This window comes from Triturus cristatus, chromosome 5_1 (assembly GCF_964204655.1).
Source record: "Triturus cristatus chromosome 5_1, aTriCri1.1, whole genome shotgun sequence".
Lineage (NCBI taxonomy): Eukaryota > Metazoa > Chordata > Amphibia > Caudata > Salamandridae > Triturus > Triturus cristatus.
In genome coordinates, this window is record NC_140587.1 from 1,001,641,833 (window position 1) to 1,001,664,686 (window position 22,854).

A 22,854-nucleotide genomic window follows, 5' to 3' on the forward strand; every position below is an offset into this window, starting at 1 on the left:
CTTAAGTCTCAAGCCTTAACTTTGTACTGTTGCTAGAAGTGTCTTTAAACTTTAAATATTCAACCGCGACATTCTCCATAGGCTAACATTGCGATCCCGATAGCAGCTCTTTGCACTGCACGCGTCTCCCGTGGGTCCCCTTCCTCTTAACTGTGGGTGGATTCTGAAGGGGCAAGCGATCCTGAATGCCCTAGGCATTGCCTGTAGAATTGTCGTGGTTCTTATACCACTATTTTAGTATATGGTTTGGTCCCCCCCTTTGGCCCATTGATTTCTGTGCTATTTATTGTGTTTATAAATGCTTGTTTGAATTGTAACTTTGCCACTAGCCACATAAAGTGACTGTGGGATTCTGTCTAGAATAAATACATATATTTTATATATATATACCTGTGTGGGCTACTCTTTCATTTGGTTATTCAAGAGGTTATTATGGTAAAACAATAAGCTTAACACTCCTTCAAGACTTAGCCTGAAGGCTGCTCTCCACAGCTACCACTAGGATAGCTTTCTTTAAAGGTTGTCTTAAACCTATCATCAATAGGAGTCGAATTGGACTGGTGCAAGGTGTCCCTATAACTAGGAACAGCATATGCCAGGCCAACTTCTCACACCACTTCACTACACCACAATATACTGTACTAGTATACGCCACAATATTGTACCACACTCCACTTAATAACACTCAACTCCTCTGAAGTCAACTGGACAAACATTACAAAAATGTTACTAAAATTGTAAAAACCATTGTGATTCACAAAGAAAACCAAGGGTTACACGTCAGTTACAGTTAGGGAAACTTTATTTAGGTTTGGTATGCAAACCAAAACTAAGCTACTCAAACATTAGAAATTCTACAGTTAGTTATCATTTAATTGTATTATTTATGCACCAGTTACGCACATATTTCTAACTTATTTCTGCCAAACACACTTGACACTGCTCAACGATAGCAAATTCATAACTTAGCCTTATCTGTTGAAATGATCATTTACGCACCACTTTCATATTACTGTAAGTCATACTTAACACTCACATTTATACTTATGCACCACCTTTCAATTAATATCACTCGTGCACTTCTGTACACAGTCTTGTCACCTCACTCACCACACTACATTACCTGTAACTCACCTCTTCTCCATAGAGTATGTTTACCCTTTGATATTACCTAAGTTACAGGCTGTTAATTTATTGCAATAAATAAAACACTTATGACATGACAAATTATAATATTAGCCAGAACACAGTGCATGGTACAGTGGTGAGTTATAGTTAATTTTGTTAAGCTTCTATTGAGTCTAACTAGACCATTGTACAGAACATGTAGCTCTGCAGACATTAATGGTTGTAAATTGTTTAATTTGTATAAGCTGTATAGCCGGCAAGGATTGGCCAATATTGTCCCCTCAGTGCCAAGCAGACCCAGTCATACACTGTTTAGTGGATGTAGTAGGGCGCCTTGGAACTGATTGTGATGTTCCTGAAATGTTAATGGTATTTCTAAAGCTTGATATGCTCTGTATGCATTGGGTATAGCGGCCGGTGTATAGTTGTGAAACATTTGTGTATTTCAATCAAGTACACGAAAAGTGACCCATGAGTAGAATGCCTCTGTCTTGTGCTCTTAGTGAGCCTCAACCACAAAGGTAACATTTTCCCCTGTAGCAGGGAGCCCTTGTTATTCTAATAATGTTTTGACAGCAGGTCGACAGTTGACAGAAATGTTAGCTACCTGCGCTATTTTATTGAATGAAATTCAAAAAATTGAAAAAACTATAGTGGGGTAACCCTTTTTCAAGTCAAGTCAAGAAAGCTTTATTCGACGATTGTCATAAAAGCATACAAAATTTATATATATACACAATACAAATGACATATTAAAAGTAGTTTAAGACAATAAATAAAGGCATTTGCAGAAAAATTAACATTAGAAAATATAAGGATGATTATCCCGCCAACATTTTATTCCTGATCACCCATGCCCTTCCTAGAAACTTGGCAACAGATATATAGACAAATGGAATTTCAGCAGAACGCATAATACGCACTGCCGTTTTAACACTTCTGGTACCCAGCTGTCGGCACATTGACTTTAACCAGAACTGGCGGGGAATTACATAGGATGGACATTGGAACAGAAAATGATTTACCGATTCAATAGGTGCAGTACAGCCAGGACAGTTAAGCACGTTAGCCACTGCCCATCTAGATGTAAACTCTCTTACTGGGAGACTGCCAATCCTGAATTGAAAATATAACTTCCTGTCCAAAGGATTTGTAATGTCATCCCAAAAAGGTGCCAAAGAAATGGTATCCTTAAAATCAAGAAAGATACCAGACAATGAAAGCGGGGCTGTGGATCTAAAAACTCGAGTTGCTACCTTTTCCCAATATAAAGCCTTCAATACTTGTTTAGACGGGAAGCTAGTGTTTAGTGGATCCTCCCACAAGATTTTTAAGCCCAGGTCTTGGAGCGAATCACGCAATCTACGGAGCCACTTGACCTTATGAAAGGTATCCAATTTGATTATATCCATCAGGCCAAGAGCAAAGAGCCTAAGTTCAGGAGTCACCCATAGGCGTCTCCAATATAAAACTGGGCGAAACAGGGCAATTAGTGCTATTGGCCTTATACCTAAATCATAGGACAGGGGGCAAAGGGGAGTGCTCTGAGGTAGTTTAGTCAGATTCCTTAAGAATCTATTTTCAGAGGTAGATAGTTTATATACATTATCAAATCCCCACAACTCTACTCCGTAGAGCGCAGCACCAACCACTTTACCATCGTACACCCGAAGAGAAGGGTTAATGGGTTTAGTCAGGGATTTTGCGTGTTCTTTACTTAACGCGCCAGAGAGCTGGGAGTGTTTAAGGGATGCCAGGTCTACTTGCTTTTTCCATCCCAAATCATGTTGAATGCAAATACCCAGATAAGTAAAATCTTGGACCTGGTCCAATGGCTTATTATTCATATATATTTTACTTTTAAAAGATTTCGGCTGGTTAAAAGACATAAATTTAGATTTTAAAACATTAATTTCAAGGCCGCGGGCTAAGCAGAAGTCCTCAAAAATACCTAAAGACTTCTGTAAGCCGCTCGGCGTTTTAGAAATTATAAGACCATCGTCAGCAAACATTAAAATAGGAATTTTTCCACCTGCCAAAGATGGAGCGTCAATATTTGCATCTATTAGTAGTGTAGCCACATCGTTGATATATAGGGAGAATAAAGTTGGTGCGAGTACGCATCCCTGTCTGACTCCCTTCTGGATAGGAAATTGTTTAGTCACTTGACCGACACCACCCCATCGGATCTGTGCAAAATTATCTGCATGAAGTCTGGCAATTAGGGAAATTAGGACTGCAGGCATCCCCATCTTATCTAAGTTAGCCCATAGGGATGCACGGGGGACAAGATCAAAGGCTGCCCTAAGATCTATAAAGGCAGCATATAGGCTGCCCCCCCCCCCCCCCTAAGTAGACCACTTTCCAGCAGAGCATAGCAAAATGCAGCACCTGGTCAATGGTGCTTATTCTAGCTCTAAAACCAGCCTGTAAATGGGAAAGGATTGTATTCTCTAAAGCCCAGTCCAGTACTTTATTCAGGATCAACCTACCTAAAATCTTTTGCGTAGTATCGATCAAACTGATTGGACGATAGTTAGCAGGGAGAGACTTGTCTCCTTTCTTGAACACCGGGATAATTTCAGCACCTTTCCAAGAAGTAGGAATTGGGGCACCTCTGGCAATCAAGTTGGCTAAAATTAAGATATAATTTCCCCAAGATTTACTATTATTCAAAAAAATATCAGCAGGGACTCCATCCATCCCTGGGGCTTTTCCAGGAACCAATGACTTAAGGGCAATAGCAACATCACCTATGGAAAATGCATCTTCCTTGTAAAAGATAATTTGATAAATAGAAAGGGGGCACAAATCTTCTTCAGCAGCATACAGGGCCTCAAAGTGTTTGACCCAAGCATCTTGCGAAACCCAATTTTGGGGTTTATCAGGGTTACCCCCAGTACCCCATCTATAAACAGACCAGAAACGTCTCATATCCTTTTGGGCACCTGCTTCCCTAAGTTCCTGCCATCTTTGGAAGTCCCACGCTCTCTTCGATTTAAAGATAGCTTGTTTATAGGCATATCTGGCGGTGCGAACTTTGAGACTATCGCCAGATTTCAGTGCAATTCCCAGATTCACACGAGCATCTCTACATTCAGTAGAATACCATCGTGTTGAAAAATCTTGTTTGGGCTTAGTTAGTTTGCAAGGCCTTACAAAAATATTTTTAAGTTCAAGGAAGAAAGAATCGTGAATCGGTATTTCAGGTGTGCAATGTGATTCCAAGAGACACTGGTTATATACGACCCCTAAATCTTGGGTGGCAAGCTCTAAGCTATTTAAAATACGTGTTAAACATTCTTGACTTTGGACAATCTTAGTCCACTTAACATGGCGCAAATCATTAGTGATAACAACATCTTGTTGGTACTGCGGAGGAAAGCCACTATGGGCAATGGGGGTCACCCAATACAAGATAGACAGAGAGAGAGGATTGTGGTCACTCTCCAGTCTGTCTATGACCGCCATGCCCCTCAGGGTCTCCCACAAATCTAGTGATAGCAGAATATAATCAATCCTGCTAGTACGGCTACCACTCTTGAAGGTAACAGTCCCTAACTTGTCTTGTACAGTCCTGCCATTTGTTGCACGTAGCCTCATATTCAGACAAAGGGCATTAATCTGGATTGCTAATTCAGTCCAGCGAATAGCAGGTTCCAGGTCTAGACTTGGGACACCCCATAAGACATCCTCTACTTCTGAAATACTCCGATCAACACCAAGAAGCGGTTCAAAGGTTGTATTAAAATCACCAGCTAAAATAACAAAGGAATGTTGAGAATAAGAAAACATAAGTTCATCCAGTCGGCGTATGGTATCAGACTTCTTTCCACCTGTGCTTCTAATATAAACATTATAGATATCCAGGAACTTCCCATCTTTAAACTTGAGGTTAATCAACTGGATATCTGGGTGTGAGGTAGAAAGCTCCTTAACAGTGATACCAAGATCCTGCCTAATCCAAATGGTAAGACCACCGGAGGGGCGACCCTTTTTACCCTTGACCGCCAAAACATTGAAATTCAGGAAACCCAACATAAGCTGGGCCTCAAGTATCCAGGTCTCCTGGAATAAGCAGATATCATAGGAATTAATAAATGATACCCAATTTGGATCTTCCAATTTAGATTTTAGCCCTGCAATATTCCAGGACAAAAGCATCCCAAATTCTGCATGGGGTGCACTGTCCACCTCTACCGTCTCCGAAATAATACTTGGTTGATTTACCCTTGCCGGGTCTATGGAGAGGCCTTCCATTCCCCCACTAGCCGAGGTATCTGGCTCAACATTGGGGGCTTTATCAAACAGCGAAGGGCAAATAGGAAAAACTGCTGGGCTGCACTCTTTACGCAGTCAATCATTTTGTTCTAGGTACGACTCTCCCAGGGGCAATCTAAAGGCACCATCTAGGCGAAAAGAACAAGTAGGAGTAGACCTCATTTGGATAGCAGAGTAATCCGGGAACCAGCTTCTAAACTCGAGGTTAATTAAGTTGTCTGCAATAGTAGGATCGGTAAAAGTGACCTCAATAAAATCCATCCCTCCACCAGCCTGGGAGATTCTACTTACTCTTGCTATATCGGCTCTAACTACAGAACAACAGCCCCTTACGTGTCTAATCCAATGGATAACCTTGTTAGTTAAGGATTCACTGGTTTCATAATCAGACCCAGAGGACAGACTAGGGACATTCACTATATAGATTTTCCGAGGGTGCGGAACACGAGTATGTGGCCCAAAATTTTGTATTTGATGATGGAAGTTACCCCTAGGGTTAATACCAGATCTTTCAACAACAAGCGAGGGTCCTCCAACGTACGAGGTATTCCGACACATACCAGAAGGACCAGGGGGGACTCTGACAGGATATGTAGCAAGAGATGGAATACAAACTGGGTGATGATCAGCCCTAGTTTGAGCTAAAGAACGGGACTGATTGCTCAAGGGGCGTGAGACATAAGACAGGGTCTTGCTACATATATTCAGTGACTGATGTAAACCATCTACCACTTCAGGAGGGGCCATAGGCAGAACCCCTCCAACTGGGATGGGATCAGGTTCGTGATGGGTGCCAGAGGCCAGGTTAGACTCTTCTAGTTTTTTGACAGCAACTGTTAACAACTCGATCTTAATTTGCATAGTTTCAATCAAAGAGCAAAGATTTTTTACTGTCATCACTAGAGATTTCACATCCTGATTACTAGATTCAGTCCCCACAAGAACCTCTGATAAATTCGTGGTAAAACTTCCTCCAGATGCAGAAGCACCCGGGTTAGAAACCAAAGGTTCAATAGAAGGCAAGACAGGGGTACAAGTATCGATATCAATTTCACTCAATACAGAAAACCTGTTGCAACAAACAATGCCAGTTAATTAGTTGGAGGCAAGAGGAGGCTTGGGAGAATGAGCCTGCCCCACAGTCAATGATACAGTAGGAGTAATAGGAGCCAATACTTTGTCCATTTCCTCATTTAATATATCCTCCCCACCCTTTTTCGGGAGAAACATGTCCGGAACCGTAACAACACCTCTGGCAATCTCCCTCCTCCCATTAACGGCAGTTGGAGGGGTGGGATTCAGTAGGTCCCCACATTCCTCAATGATGACATCTATGCGGTCCATCACACAATTACTCCCCGCGTGTTGAAGAGTTTTCTTCGATTTAGTCCTCCTCACCTTAGATTTAGCGACCAGAGATCGTGATGACTCGGTCCCACCCTCCGGAGTTTTCCTCTTACCCATGCCTTACCACATAAACTCAATAGCAGTACCTTAGAGTCCCGAGTGCGTGATATCAGAGACTTGGCCGACCCGACCCTCGTCGACCCCGGACGGCCACAGACGGCCCGGCCTCTGCCCGGGCTCAGCCCGGCGTCGCCCACGCGCGTCCCGCGACGCGGAGGCAGCGGCGTTCTTTTAAGCGCCTCGTGGCGCAAACAGGACGTCCGCGGGACTGGTGGCGCTCAGGGTGCTGGGAGATGTAGTTTCTACCCTGTCCCCGCTCTGCAGCCGCTGGTGTGGATGGCGGCGGCGGGGGACTGGAGCACAGCAGGTAGGCAGCGCAGGTAAAGGCAGCAGCAGGAAACTCCTCGTAGTGGCCAGTTAAGCACAGGAACCCGCTCCACCGAGGCAGCGGCGTTCTTTTAAGCGCCTCGTGGCGCAAACAGGACGTCCGCGGGACTGGTGGCGCTTAGGGTGCTGGGAGATGTAGTTTCTACCCTGTCCCCGCTCTGCAGCCGCTGGTGTGGATGGCGGCGGCGGGGGACTGGAGCACAGCAGGTAGGCAGCGCAGGTAAAGGCAGCAGCAGGAAACTCCTCGTAGTGGCCAGTTAAGCACAGGAACCCCAGTAACCCTTTTAAAGGTTCGAGCTTGAACAACCTACAGACAAATATTGGAGTTTCCTATAAAGCTGAGGAGGATTTTAATTCCCTAACACCACAGACATCTCTGTATAAGGTGAAGAAGCGACCTTTGTCTCACGCTAGTACTACTCAGGAGACCCATTCTGATTTTAGTGATTTTAGTGGTCTTAGACAACCTTAGAAAGCTCTGTAAGTGGTAGCTGTGGAGAGCAGCCTTCAGGCTTAGTCCAGAAGGAGGTTAAAGCAGCTTGTTTTACCAGAGCATATTCCTATTGGTATAGATTAAGTGAAAAAGAACCACACAGTGTATTTATAAAAATATGTATTTATTATAAGACACTCACTAACACAGATATCTCCTGCCCGGAGATATACACAATGCACATAATACTTTGCAAATAAAACCGGTAAGTAGCACGGATATACAGTGGTCGCCAGGGGAGACAAAACCATATACTAAAATAGTGGTATGCGAACCACGACACAGGTCAAGACTATACCCAGAAGATGTAGAAGTGCCGGGGACCCAAGGAACCACCAGAGGTAAGTAACCAGGAACCCCACTGGGGCCGTATGCAGAGGGGAACACGACCGCGGGCTCAATACAAGTCAATGGGTAAGTTGTGGTTGCAATTTTAAAGGAGAACCCTTCCCAGTGGACTCTGAAGAAACCCAGTGGAAGACAGAAGGTTAGAGAGCCACCCCACCCATGGATACCCTAGGAACCAGGAAACCTACACCAGGGAAGCCAGGTGCTTAGGTGTGAAGTGACGTCGGAAACCGCTGTCGAACTCAATGGAGGACTTCAGGAAGATGACGCTGCTGCAGAAGGTGAAAGTGTCTGGTAGAACCCAAAGATAGATTCAAGATGAGAAGTACCTGCAAGCAGGGTAGACAGAGTCTATGCCACTCAGGAGTGACCAGGAGGCACAGAAGACGGATGCCCACTGATGTCGGGTGTTTCAGGAGAGCTTACAGGGACCTTGGAGCTGCAGCTATGTGGACCAAGCAGCACTGTGGAAGACCATGAGCTGTTCATGAGCAGTCCCACGTCACGTGTCGAGAGTTGAAGGGTCGGTGTCTGTCGGGAGCACCAACAAGCCTTGGCAACTGTAACCAACGTGGAAAGCGAAAAAGGTGCAGTGTCCAGACCAGCAAGGTCCAGATAACTCACCACAAGCAGGAGAGTTGGAGCAGGTCCTGAGCAATCAGGGGAGCCTGCTGAATTCAAAGAAGACCCGCAAGAGGACGGATAGGCTGGAGGCACTGGAGTTGCAAGAAGACCTCGAGCAGCTCACCAAAGATGCAGGCCCACGATGCAAGTGATGCGGTGAGGACGAAGATCTTGGTCACAGGAGAGGCTTGAGGTTGGGGCTACTTGGAGTCTGAAGATCTTGGAGGAAGGAAGGAAGCCAACAAGCCTTTGCAACTTCAAGTTGACGTGGTGCACAGGGGTTCGGTTCCTGCAGCTTCGAGTGATATTGGCCTCAGACTTGGTGAGAGGGCAGGCCTCGAGGGATGTGAAGAACCACCACCTGTGTTGCAGAGCCTTTCGGAGTCCGTGGAAGCCCAGGATTAGCAGACTGGTCAGCTTCATTGCGGTGCCTGCAGATGCAGGGAAGTGACTCCTTCAGTTCAAGGGAGATTCCTTCAGGTGTCTTGGATGTCCACAGGCCTTGGAAGGTTCCTGTATGGAGCACATGCATGGACATTGCAGCAGACGAGCAGGGCGAGGAGACCAGGAGAGAAGGAGTCTTCCTAGTTTCAGTCTCGATACCCAGAGTGAAGTCCAGAGTGCCCAGATGGTCGAAGAAGTGGTGTCTTGATATGAATCTAGTCCCACGAAAAATCTAGGGGCCCACCTACAGGTAAGCCCTTAAGTACCCTAAGGAAAAGGTTGGGACGATTCAGGGTTCCCTCCCGGGTGGGGGGGGGGGAGGAGGGGGGGGGGGGGGGTCAGACAGTGGGGAGGATATTCCCATGTCCTTTTTCCAGTTTCGCGCCAGAGTGGGAGCTAACGGCTCCCTGGGATGGTTTGAACTGGACTATGAAAGGAGGGCCCAAATTTGCCCCTCAAGCAGACTGAGTGGCGCTGGTCGGTGCTCCCACCTGGCATCAATACACTAAACCCTGCCTGGGAGGTGGTCATACCTCCCTGTAACGGGATTCCTATTGTTCTGCCTTCCCCTGCTCGAGCTTGGCTCAGCAACAGGAGGGCAGAAACATATCTCTGGTTAGCAGCAGCCCTAGCTTGCTGTCCGGTTCTGGAAGACTGGTACCTGGAGCCCTAAGGGCCTCCCGGAGGAGCTTTACAGTGCATGGAATCATACCTGCCACACCGTTTGCGGTGTGGGAGGTATGATTCCAACATGTTGGATACCAAACATAGCCGGGTTCGTTACAGCCCGTTTAGAGATGGTCATTGCGTAATGACGCATGGCCACTCTATGTATTGTATGGGCTGATGCACTTACAACCCGGGACGATGGACACCGCAGGGTGTCGGGGTTTCCTGCTCATGCAGGGGCACCCCAACACTTAGAACTGAGTACCCTGCCTTCAGGTTTGAAAGGCCTACCTTAGGGGTGACTTATAGGTTTGAAGTGCAGTGACCTCATATATAGGGAACCCTATATCTGTCGTACATGGTGCTAGCACCAGCTTACACAGCCTGCAATGGCAGGCCTGTAGTTAGTTTGAGTGGTCTCCCATGGGTGGCATAATACATGCTTCAGCCCATGGGGACCTCTGGTATACCTAAGCCCTGTGTACCTCATTACCATATACTAGGGACTTATAAGGGCCCTTTTTACAACAGAGGGAGGGGCAAAGGAAGAGGCAGAAGAAGAGGAGGAACCAAGACGGTCCAGTGGCAAGACCAGGAACCAATGACACTGTGGAGCAATATGAGGTGGCGGAGACCTTAGTGGTCAATTTGTCATCTAGACCATTGACAGCTGGCGAAACCAAACTCTTGGAGAAGGGTTTGAATTTTGTGCCTACGCCAGCTGAAGATTCATTCCGTCTACACCAAGAACTTCACCAATTCTTCAGGAAAGTGAGACTGAAGGCCCTTTTTCAGAACAAACCTGAAACTCCACCCACAGAGACCGGCCTCAAGAAATAATCAAAGTTCACCCCTACAGCTGTGATGACACCAAACGAAGTCCTGACATTTGAACAGGCCATCCTCAAGTACGTGGCGGCGATGAACCAGAAATGCCCTTTCAACAACCTCCCTAAAGAAGAAAGAACCCTTCTCAAATCTATTACGGAGGACACTGACATCATTCTGAAACAAGCAGACAAAGGAGGTGCCATTGTCATTCAAGATGTGGTTACGTACGATGCAGAATGCAATTTCCAATTGTCAAATACGACATATTACCAGCCCATTACTGAAGATCCCACGACACGCCTGATCACCCGAATAAGGAGCGTAGTCAACGAAGCAGCCACAGAAGGGTGGGTTTCACACCAGGAGGCAGAACTTCTCACCAACGAGGACCCACGGATACCTTATTATTACACTCTACCAAAGATCCACAAAGGAGTCAACCCCTCACCGGGCCGCCCAATCATGTCGGATATCGACTCGGTCCTAAAACCACTCAGCAAATTCTGTGACTTCTACCTACGTCCCTTGGTGAGCAAAACCCAGTCCTACCTCGGGGACACCACAGAGGTACTCAATCTGATAGAGAATTTCTCAGAACCAGGAACCATTGTCCTGTTGGTCACTATGGATGTGGAGGCTCCGTATACGAATATTCCCCAGGACACCACACTGGAGGTACTCGAGTCTACCCTGCGGAACATCGAACCCTGGCCCTATGAGACACCGATATCTTTTATCTGTGAATGCGCGTCCATAGCACTCAAAGAATTTTTTTTGCCTTCAAATCACAACTATACCACCAAATACAGGGCACCAGCATGGGAAGCACTTTTGCTCCCAGTCTGACCTGCCTGTACATGGCCGACTTTGAGGAGAAACACATTCTAGGAGAGTCCAACCCATACCGACAGAACATCTTGATGTGACGTTGTTTCATTGACGACATTATCCTCTTCTGGAGGCGGGATGAATAGTTATGCATCACATTCTGCGATTGGGTCAACACTTTGGACCCCTTTTTAAAATTCACGAGTACCAGATTGCGGGATAATATTCCCTTCCTAGATTTGCTCATATCGCTGGACAACGGCTCCCTGCATACAACCAACTACAGGAAGCCCACAGACAAACAGTCTTCTTGTCTACGAGAGCCATCACCCCAAGGCCCTTAGGAATAACTTACCAGTCGTTCAATTTCTACGCCTACGAAGGAACTGTGACGCTATCATGGAATTCTAAAAACAATCAGAGATCCTAACAAACAATCTGAAAAAGCGCAACTACCCCAGAAACATCTTACGCCAGGCACACAAGAGAGCAAGAAACAACCCGCGAGCTGCCCTCCTGGAAGTGAGGGAGAAGCCCAAATCAGAAACGATTACCTGTCACCACATTCACGCCCAGTTCGAACAAAATTCAGTAAGTAGTGAGAAAACACTGGGGTATTCTAAGGACGGGCACTTTTGCACCAGGCTCCCCTCCGGTGTTTGCATTTAAACGGACACAGAACCTAAGGGACTACCTACTCCATACCCGACCAAAACCATCTCTTGTGAGACAACCCACACTCTGGGCCTTACCACCTGTGGTGGGTCACTTCCCCTGCGGATCCTGCTCCACCCGCGCGGAGACCACTGCCTCGAAAGAAATTAATCTTGGTCTAGCCACACCATGGCGACAAACTAGACACACGAACTGCAATACTGAGAACTGTATATACACCATTCTTTGCCCTTGTGGCAAGAGATATATCGGCATGACCACAAGGCAGGTCAAGATAAGAATTGGCGAGCACAAAAGTACAATACGATGGGGGAGAACCAATACGAAGTTGCTTGTCCGCTTCATGGAACAAACATTCTGACAACAGTATGAGGTGGACAATTATTGATTCAAACCCCAACTGGACCAACAGAACCCTCTTTAGACAAGAACAACGATGGGTCCACAGACTAAGATGTGACACGGAAGGACTCAATGATGAGATCCCGTGGGCTTAGTTGATATTCTGATGCATTACCCCACTTTTATTGTGAGGAGCCCGCTACGTGACAATTAAACCCTCGTTCTCACACCTTCACAGAGGAGGCACTAGGAACTAGGGCATTTTTTCCTGAGCATTTACTTACCTCATGAGACTCCGCACACCACAGAGCTAACCAGGCAACTGAAGAGGGAATGCCCTAGAACACCCAATGGAGTGGCGTACCCTCTGAATATTACCATTGACTACTATTTGAGAAAACTAGTGGCAACACCTCATACATATACTATACCTGTGTATACAATAAGCACGTTCGTATCACTACTAATATCACTATTTCATTCTTTTGTAATCAGCTCAGCCACAATACGACACCATGCTAGGCACACGCACAATGCAGACTCTTAGTTTTAACCCCTTGCTAAGATGGCCGCTATGTTGTCAATCTCTCTCCGCATTGAGTTTCACTGGCCGTCGTAACCACTACCTCCACGTAGCGCATCACTGCGCGTCATCACGTGCAGACCCGCCTAAGCAATCCAGATGGCATTTGCAGACAGGGAAGCTATAAGCGGGCACAGAAGACCGTTCCCCTCTGATTCCGGCACACCCCTACAGAGGGGTAGGTCAGTGGATGCGATAGAGGCGAGCACATGTGAGTACATATAAGTACCCACCATAACCAATTTAGGGGAGAAAGCACAGAGACTGGGGTCCTGATTTGCAAAATGCAGATCCTACTTTCCTACCCCATATACTGGCCTCTGGTTGGATGTAGATTTCCAAGAACCAGCGTTTAAACTGTGTGCCTAGGCCCACTTTCTCCAGAATGACCTTGAGGAATACCCAACCCATTCTGTCGAACATGTTCTCCGCGACATGTTCTCCGCGTCAAGGGACACTAGTAGAGCTGGAATTTGTTTCTGCCCCGCATTTTTTCAACAATGTCGGCTACTTTTTTCTAATGTTGCCTATTTGTCTCTTACAAACCTCACTTGGTCTGGTTCAGTGAGGAACAGTAGGACCTTGTTGAGGCGTGTCGCCAAAATGTTGGTAAAGATTTTTGTGTCCATATTTAATAGTGCTATGGATCTTTATGATTTGCACTCTGTAGTAGGTGTTCATGGTCTAGGAATCACTACCACATCAGCCTCCCTCTTTTCCAGGCTCCATATTCCTTTTTCTTGGAACTATTTGTACATCTCTGTTAAGAATTGTGGCAGCAACGCGGAGTGTACGCTATTGATTGTGTTTTTAGATGGGTACATAGAGGTTCACATAGTTACAAAGCCCATATATTTTTGCTGTAGGAGAGTACTTTGGAAATAAAAACAAGCAACCATTTCAAATGATCTCCTGTTTAGGTCTCGCCTGGCGTAGGCTGCGCACATGCGCAGATCACGCTGGCGAGATTTAATGATTTTAGGGTGTTTCAGTAAAGGGCATTAAGCCCCGCCCCTCTTTTCCATTGGCCAGCGTCACCGTTTATGCTAAACGGTGGCCAGCCATTGGAAAAGAGGTGTTGGTGACGTTTTTGCTCGGCTTTCTGAGCCGTCCCATTTGGACGGGCTCGTCTGCCTTCCTTCTGCCTGGAAAGCTTTCTTGTCTTTATGGGGCCATGTGTTTCAAAACACATGGCCGCATAAAGACAAGAAAGCTTTCACGACGGACGAAAGTGAAAGCGGACCTTGCTTGTCTCAGACTGCTTGCTTCTTCTCTCTTGCAGGGACGTGGTGGAAGCGCTGCTGAGGAACGATGCAATAACGAACGTGGGGGACTGCAAGGGCTGCTACCCGCTTGCACTGAGTCAGAGGTCGTTGACTGGTAGGCATCAGATTTCACTGTTTGGCAGCCCTCTATGAATTTGTTCAAACTTGCAAGTTCCAAATTTAACTGGCCATTATAAAAGTCTAATTACCTCGTAATAATGGCTTTCAGTGTTAAAGTGCTCAAGCCCACATTTCATATGACGAAATAAAATTTTTGTAACTTTGGTATCAGTCTGGCCTGCAGCGTACTGGAGGAAGATTGGAGGCTCGTTAAACCCTCTTCCCTTTAAAGCCGCCATTACATCTTGTGACGTGTCTGCTCTTTTGCAGTGCTTCTCTGAGGAGTGACAACGTGACGGCTGCGGGTTTCCGTGCAGCTCCCATAATGTCAAATACACACAGCTCTGGTGAAGACCGGCTACGGGGCCAGGGACAAAAAGTGCAGTTTGATTCCCTAAAGTCAACTGGTTTGAAGGAGTAGCAGGTGGATGGACAAGGGTTTGAGAGATTTTACATTGCGAAAGCAAAGGTCTGCAAGTCAATGCGATATAGGGTTGTATGACGATACATTAGGAATGCACTTTAGTAATACCTTTATTATTGGGTTAGGGAGATCTCTCTCAAGCGTTGTGGATTCTGGCAATGCCTTTGAGTCCTGGCTTAGATATGTACCCGTTGTTAAATAGTCTTGTGGTCTGAAGCATTGGTGGAACCTCATATATTATCCCCAGGGCACCCCGAACCTCTCTAAAAGAGCAGGACTGATGTTCTGGTTAATGCAGTTCTAGTCTACTTCGTAAGAGTCACCGTGAAGCCAAGCACTAGGTACGTTTTCAGGCGTCGATAAAACTACTTAATTAATTGAAGTCCTTCGAATGCTTAATAAAAATGATTTTTCTCTTAGTTAACCTGCTTTTTCTTTGCAACTGCAGATACAAGTCTGCCCTCTAGTGATTTACCACGGTGGCAACATTTTCCAACTAAGAAAACGGTTTCCTTACTTCTTGTTAGACCTGGCACCTTGGCGTGAGTTTCCCTTCCACTTTTTGATGGTGTGCCTCGACTGTTTTGCTGGTGTTGTCCGCTCAGGGCACTGCGCCACGGCTAATCCGTGCCGCAGTGCAAGTGCTCCCGAGGTAAAGTGTACCTGTAATTGATGTCCATGATTGGTTTATTGGATTCACTGTTAGTCCCCAGTAAAGTGCACCAGGGGTGCCAGGGCTTGTGGATGCCAATGCTGCTGGTGGGCTTGCAGCGCTGGTTGCGCCACCCACGGAAGCGGCCTTGTAAAGTGTGTCTAGGGTCTGCCACCGCAGACCCTGTGCGCGGTCTGGGACCGTCGCGCTGACTGCGCAAGTGCCCCCACTTGCCAGTCCCTAAACCTTCCCTTACCTACATATTAGCCACCCCTCTGGTAGGCCCACGGGCAGGGTGCATTGTAGGCATAAGGTAGGACATGCCCTGCTGTGTGTGGCATGTCTTAGTAGTGAATTACAGCCATTTTCGTTCTTCACTATTGAAGGCTACCTGCTCTCCATAGGCCAGAATGGGCTGCCGGGATCACGCCAACGCTGTGACCCCAGTGGACTCAGAGAGCATGGTAGGATGTCAAGTTTAGTATGCCTGAACTCAAAATAATAAAATACTTCTTGTAGTCAAGTTTATTTTAATATCCTGGGTTTGTAAATACTACTTTTAGAAAGTTAGTATTTACTGACCTGACCATCTCAGTCCGCCTCTGCTGTGTGTGTGTGTTCTGCCTAGCAACAGTAAGGAGCAGGGTGGGGGGATCCCCAGAGACAGGTTGGCTGCCAGGTGGTGGGTAGAGAGATTACACCAGGATGGGTGGGAGGAGTACACCTTGACTCTTGAATAGACCTGTGCTCTGCCACCACAAAGCCGGCGCCGCCCCCTGTGGGGCGGCTGATGTCTCTGCCCTGCTGCTGAAAGGAAAGAGCAGAGTCACCATAACCAAGTGCTCCCGAACTGGACTGAGCCAGGCCTAGGCCCCCTGGCGCTAAAGAACAAAAGAATCATGGTATAAAAGTAGGAGCCTGGCTCCTAAGAAAGCAGAATCCTGTTTACCACAAAGAACCTCTGCCCGACTAGAAGGAGAAGAAGACGCTGGAGGAGCTGGCCTGCTGCTTGCCTTGCTGAGAAAGGAGAGGAAGAGACTTACTGAAAAGACTTTGCTACTTTGTGCTTGAACATTCTCCAAGGGCTTGATCTGAGCTTGCCCCCTGAACTGAACCCCAGGAACAGTGGGTTCTCTGTGCTTTTGCTCGTCCTCCAATTCGAGCCGTGTGTGCATCCCGCTGGAAAGAGACTGCGCCCCTCATCGCCCCTCCTAGGGCCGTGACACTCAGAAGCTTGCCTGCCTCAAACCCGTGAGAGCCCCGCTCCGTCCAGAGCCGCTCTCTGTCCCCGGGCCAGGCCGCCTGCATCCCTGTCACCGCCTGCTACTGGAGCGCGCTGACCGCGCTATCACCCCTCCCGCCGGAAGCCGTCCGACGACTGTGATCTACGCCGGGTCATCCAGCTGCACTGACCGTGCCCTGCGACCCCGCTTCGCTATCCCCGGACATCTCAGGCCGCGCCGCCCCCGCTGTGGAGACCCCCCTGCACCGCTGTGCTAAAGGGTCGCTGGCCGCGCCTGCCTACGTGCCCACACCTGCTGATTGAGGACCCAAGAACACTTCCCAAGCTGAGAGTCGCACCGACCTGTGCCGACTCTCCACATCACGAAAGAAGTTCCAGTATCGGGCTCGGGGCCCGCAACGCCTTATTTCCCCGTTCGCAGGAGCCGATCTCTGTGAGTACTGGAACCACAAGTAACATTTGCAAGAGACTGCAAAGAATCTATTTGAAGCTACGAACAACGAACATTTGCCTGCTTTACCACCTGGTGGCATAGCGAAAACGTTATTGGTCTTGTGATAAGTCTGCTGAGATATATATCCTTATTTTTACATAAAGAAGCGTATTTTTATATATATCCAAGTCTGGTGTCCGTTTCTGGGGGGATTGATGTATTTACTGTGTGTATGATTGCAAGTGCTTAACCAACAACGCCTGAGGAATCGCCTTGGCTGCTCACGCCACGCACCTAGAGGGTGAGCAAGGGTCATTCGCAAGGGGTTATCCTGCGCCCTGACGTGGAGGAGAGGGTTCCTGCTTGACACAAGGGCAACCTTGCGCCAACCAGAGATCCCCGACTCTAACACTTCTCCAGTATATTTCCCCTACATGACATGGATAAAATCCTCTCGGTGCGCATGCGCAGTAGTGGTGTCGGTCACACCCCATGTGTGTACCGTTACAATCTTGCGCAGTGATGCACTTTAGTGTGTAGACACTGCTGTGTGATGTACGGCGTGTTGGAGGCCTTCCTATGGATGTGTGGTGCACACCTGTGTGTACGCGCGTACACAATCCTGGTGTTTTGTGACATTCTTTATGTGTGCCCCTTTGCTGTGTAATACATATTATGGTGCCCGCGTGTGATGCGCACTTGTGCACTTAAGCGTGCGTGTGCACGCCCATGATCGTCCGATAAAGTGACCTGTGCAGACATTCAGGGCCGGACTGGGAACCAAAACCGGCCATGGCAAAGTGCTCGGCCGGCCCCCCTAGGGCTTGGGGGTGCCGCCGAGCTCTTTGCCAGGGCCGGTTTTCGGCTGATTTTGTTACAGGGCCGATTTTGCAGCCATGCTGCAAAAACGGCCCTGTAACAAAAACGGCCACCATGGGCCCAAAACCGGCCCCCACCGGTGCGGCGCACCGTGGGATTGCCCGGTGCCCGCTACGGCCAGTCCGGCCCTGCAGACATTTCTGCACCTTGAGGCTCAACGACAAATGCCATACGGCAGCTGTGGTGGTGGACGGCGTATTTATGGGTGGCAGCGGTTATGTATGAGGCAGTATGGGCTCTGTGTGTGTGGCCGTGTGCTGCAATGTGTCAGCAGTATTGAGCTTGGACGTTGTGATTTATGTGGTAGTGGTGTGAGTTCGGCAGTGTGTGCATGTGTTTGTGTGTGTGACGTGCTATGTGTGACTGTCATGTTGTCTTAGGTAGTGGTGTTATGTGGTGAGGCAATAGCACTGTGGTTTGCAATGGTGGATGTGATTGTGTGTGCGTCAATGGGTGCCATGCATGCTTATGTAACTTGTGCTCTGTGTGGCAGTGGGACTGTGTGAGGCTGTGTGGGGGATTGAGTGGCAGTGGTGGAGGTAGATCTCTGTGTGTGTTTGTCAATGGTGCAGTGTACGACAGTGGTAGTGCGGTGGCAGTGGCTCTGGGTGTGTGCTTGTCAGTGCTACAGCTCGCTCGTCTCCTAGGCTGACTAATTCTCATCCTCTCCCCTGCTTCTTATTTGACGGAGCGTGCCTTTTAACTCTCCAGCTGGCTCGTCTTCTTCGGTGCCTGCTCCTTCGCCCTGCTTATTATTGTGGTGAATGTGCTTTTTAACAACTTCGAGAAGGGCTTGCACACAGCTGCGGCTCGCTCGTCTCCTTGGGTGCCTCCTCTCAGTATGTCCAGCATAAAGGAGCAACCTAGTATGGTGCCATGTGACTTGCAGCCAATCGGGGAGAGTCTCTTCATTAATGTTCAGCCATCGCGCATGGCGGCTGACAAATAAGTACCAACGCGGTTCAGCTGCAGTGTGCTCTATGCATGAGTACTCATTCACCTCTTGAATTTGTTTTAGTTTGTTATAACCCTAGGGTACTTCTGGGGTCAGGGTTAATCCGCTAGCAAGATTGCTTAGTGTCTACTGCAGAAATCTGTGTATGACCTGCAGGGGTCTAGGCGGAATCCTAGCACGTCGTCCTAAACATTCATCGTTCCAATGTCGGTACATTGTTCAGGGCTCGCCACTGAATAATAGAAATGTTGAATAAATATATTTTATGTGAAGAACTTTGGATTACACGATAGTCATATAGTTGATTTCCTCCTGTGTGGCAGCATATATCCCTGTTTGTGCAGACTTTGACTGTCTGGTTAGCTGAGAAAATAGGAAACAAGTAATACTGTTGTTGATGACAAATTAGCTGCAAGCACATTGGGGGAAGCATTTGCAATGCAATAAGTCTAGCATTTGCAAGAGTTTAAGCTATTAGGATTCTAAATGTCAATGTCTTTTATTTATGTTTTAAAACCTAAAACCTAAATAAAAGGCATTGTCATTTGCAATGTCAATAGCTCAAACTCGCGGTAATGCGAGACCTATTGCATTACAAAGCTTGTTTTGGAAGGTGCAAAGGAGGTGAATTGGAAGATAAAGACAACCCTGGGCGTAGTTCGCGAAGTAGCACTTCGCGAAGCTACGCAAAGTGCACTTCGCACTACGCGAGCTACGCGTAGCACTTCGCAAACTGCATAGTACCTTGTTCGCACTGTGCCAGATGTCATTTTCAATGATTGCACAGTGCGGACAAGCAACCGGCACTGTGCAATCATTGAATATGGCATCTTGCACAGTGCGAGCTGTAGTTTTCTGCTGCTCAAGTAGATTTTTACTCGAGCGGCAGCTTTCTCAACGCGAACTGGTAGTTTCTCATCGCGAGCGGTCGCGAGCATACGCGACCACTCGCAATGAGAAACCTGACCTCCTCGCGTTGGGAATCTCACCGGGAGGTTTATTTTCCATGCTCGCGATCGCCAACTTGATGTTGCTGATCACGAACAAGGAAAAAGTCTCGCCGGGATGTCATTTTGCTTGCTCGCGGTCGCCAACTTGACGTTGAGTACCGCGAGCAAGCAAAAAATGACCGCAACACTACGCTACGCGTGTTCGCACTGTGCTACGTGCAATTCGCGTAGTGCGAAGTAGCGCGAACTTCGCAAACTACGCTAGCGTAGGGCTTTGCCCAGGCTTAAAAAATACTCCTCTCGCCTTGTATTTTGTGTAACAGGAAAACGTAGGAAAGTGCTTGGAGGTTTCCCAACAGATGTTCTTTCCTGCAGTCCCTCTTTGGCAAAATTATCTCCACTTTCAGGTGTACATTGGGCACAGTTTACTTTTGTCTTGAAACTGTAATATGCCGATCTTATAGGGTACTTTTTTCTACCATTAGAAAATGGGACTTAAGGAACAGGTTGCACCCTATTGCCCAGTTTGCGAAGCTGCTTATGTTGCTATTATATGCAAATGCATTCATTTTAACATTTGAACAAGCAGAATCTGGTTCTAAATCTGAGTTTGGCATCCTACCTAAAACCTGCAGTTGTCTACAAATACCAGTATCACAATCTTATTCTAGTTACTATGTTAAAATTAACTGTGCACTGCCTAGAAATATCCTAATAACCTGATGCTTTCCCCACCTCCACGTCACGTCTGGGTACTCTAAGGCAGACTTGTTATCCTATTTATAAGGGCGAATCCTATTGTAGGAGTCGGTAAACTCTCACGGACTACCAAAATGGGATTCCAAATGGGTACCGAGTCACAATTTGAAAGAGTTGTGTTGTGGGTGTCCCTTCCAAATTCTGACGACATGCGTATGGATGGTTTGCAACATGAATTCCAGTTGCAGACCATTGATAAGTTACTGATTCCCAAGTTGGATTGGTAGCCTGTTCGCGAAAGGGAAATAGTGTCCTTTGCACCCTTCCCTTTTGTGAACGAGGATAAAAGGTTCAGGTGGAGCAGTCAGTCAAGGGGACCGCTGCCAACTCTCAATAAAAGTTTAAAAAATATATATATATGTATTTTTAAAGCAGGACTGTTTCATTGAAGGCTATTGGGCTGTTTTTTTGTTTTTTTAAGTTTACTTCATTTAAAAATAATTACAGGCATGGTGGCCTTTGCAGGCCCCGTCCCTTCGATTGAGACCAATAGCATGGAGTTTCAATTAGGGACCTACCTACTGCCTATTAATTAGGTAGGTCGCAATGTGACACAGTTCCAACGCCTATTTTGTGAACCAACCTATTAGTACATAGGCCGGTTCCCAAAATATGTTTCTGGTTGCAAAAGGACTTGTTGCACATTGCGACCACTATTTTACGACCTGTATAGCTGGCCGCTGGCTACAGCAGCCCCCCTGTACTGTTCCATATATAGCACATCAACAAGCTTGAACTGCTTCTCTGAAATGAAAATGTTCCACGTTAAGAGCTCCTAAAACAAGCTCTAACTCCTCAAAAAAAAGTCTCACTCTTTCTCGTTTTCTCTCGCTCCTTTTCGTCCTCCTCGCCTTGTCACCCTCCCTCTCCCTAATTCTTTCTATTAATGCACCTAGCTGTCTCACTGGTATGAACATTGCTTTCATTTACGAGCTAAAGCTTTTGTATTTTTCCGTTTTTCTTCCACTGTCATTATTGAAATATATTTACTTGGGCAAAACTTCGTGTGAATCATCTGGAAAAGAAAAATGACTTGTATATGTGAGCTTCTTTGTAAGATCATGTATGTTAATTATAATTCGTTTGTATTCCGTCTAGGAGGGTTATTCGAATATGTCTCTGGAGCCAATTTTTTGGGGGAGATCATCGAGTGGTCTGGATTTGCTCTTGCTGGGTGGTCCCCTCAAAGCGCTGCTTTTGCCCTGTTTACTTTCTTGGTGCTGTGTTCAAGGGCGCAACAACATCATCGGTAAGCATGTACCAATACCCCCACTTCCAGTCAGTACCACTTTATGTATCACATTTTCCTCAACCTCAGATGGCCTAACTAACAACATTTGCCTTCTCTTGGAAGCTTGTAAGCAGTGAATGCGAGAGTTAGGCCTGGTTGTAAATAGGGCGTTTATCAATCCCCGTGTGCACTGGTCAAATATGAATCCTCTCACATACAGGAAATGAACATTGACAGCTATTTAGCATTGATCTGTTAAAGGGAAAGGTCACGTATGGTGTGATACCTGCTTTAGGTATCCGGGCTCGACATAAAATATGAATAATATTTTGTGTTTGGCAGCTGCGCCAGGTCCGGACATTTTTGCTGACCTGGGCAAAAGCTCCAAAGTAACCCTCATTGCATTGCAGACGTGTGCGCACACCCACCCACATCTCCCTCAAAGACCACGTAGATTTTAGAGGATCTGCGTTAGTAATAATACATTTTGCAAAGGTTCATGTGCACGCGATGAGTTTTTAGGTCTCGCCTAGGGTAGCAGCACATGCACTGCTCGCTCAGTGAGATCTATTGTTGTCGAGTTTATTTTGGAAGTGGAGTGGAAACTCCGCCCATCCTTTCTATTGGCCGGCGTCATCCTTTATGGTAAACGCTGGCCTCTGATTCAAAGTGAGGCTTTTTGGTGCCTGCCCTGTATCCTTTAGGCCCCGCCCACCCGGACTGGATCTTTTGCTTGCGGCGTGATGCCGTCTCCTTCAAATACTCTGTGAGCACTTCATTCCTCACTCGCGCAACGGCGACAGCTTGTTTGTGAGGGTTTCTTAATTTCGCCAATGAGGGGAAATAAGGTTCTGAATTTCACCACAAGACGCGTCAGCACTGCAGCTGTCTGACCCTCGAGTG

General features: G+C 47.0%; 1 protein-coding gene across 3 annotated transcripts in view; it reads left to right on the forward strand.

Moving 5' to 3' along the window:
• The window catches only part of SRD5A1 (steroid 5 alpha-reductase 1), a 264,734-nt gene that overhangs the window by 144,294 nt on the left and 97,586 nt on the right, over nt 1-22,854 (forward strand). For all 3 annotated transcript variants that reach the window (XM_085606104.1, XM_085606103.1, XM_085606102.1), the window contains one exon: nt 21,819-21,969. In XM_085606104.1, coding sequence (XP_085462230.1) covers nt 21,819-21,969 — 151 coding nt within the window. The remainder of the gene's footprint in view (nt 1-21,818; nt 21,970-22,854) is intronic.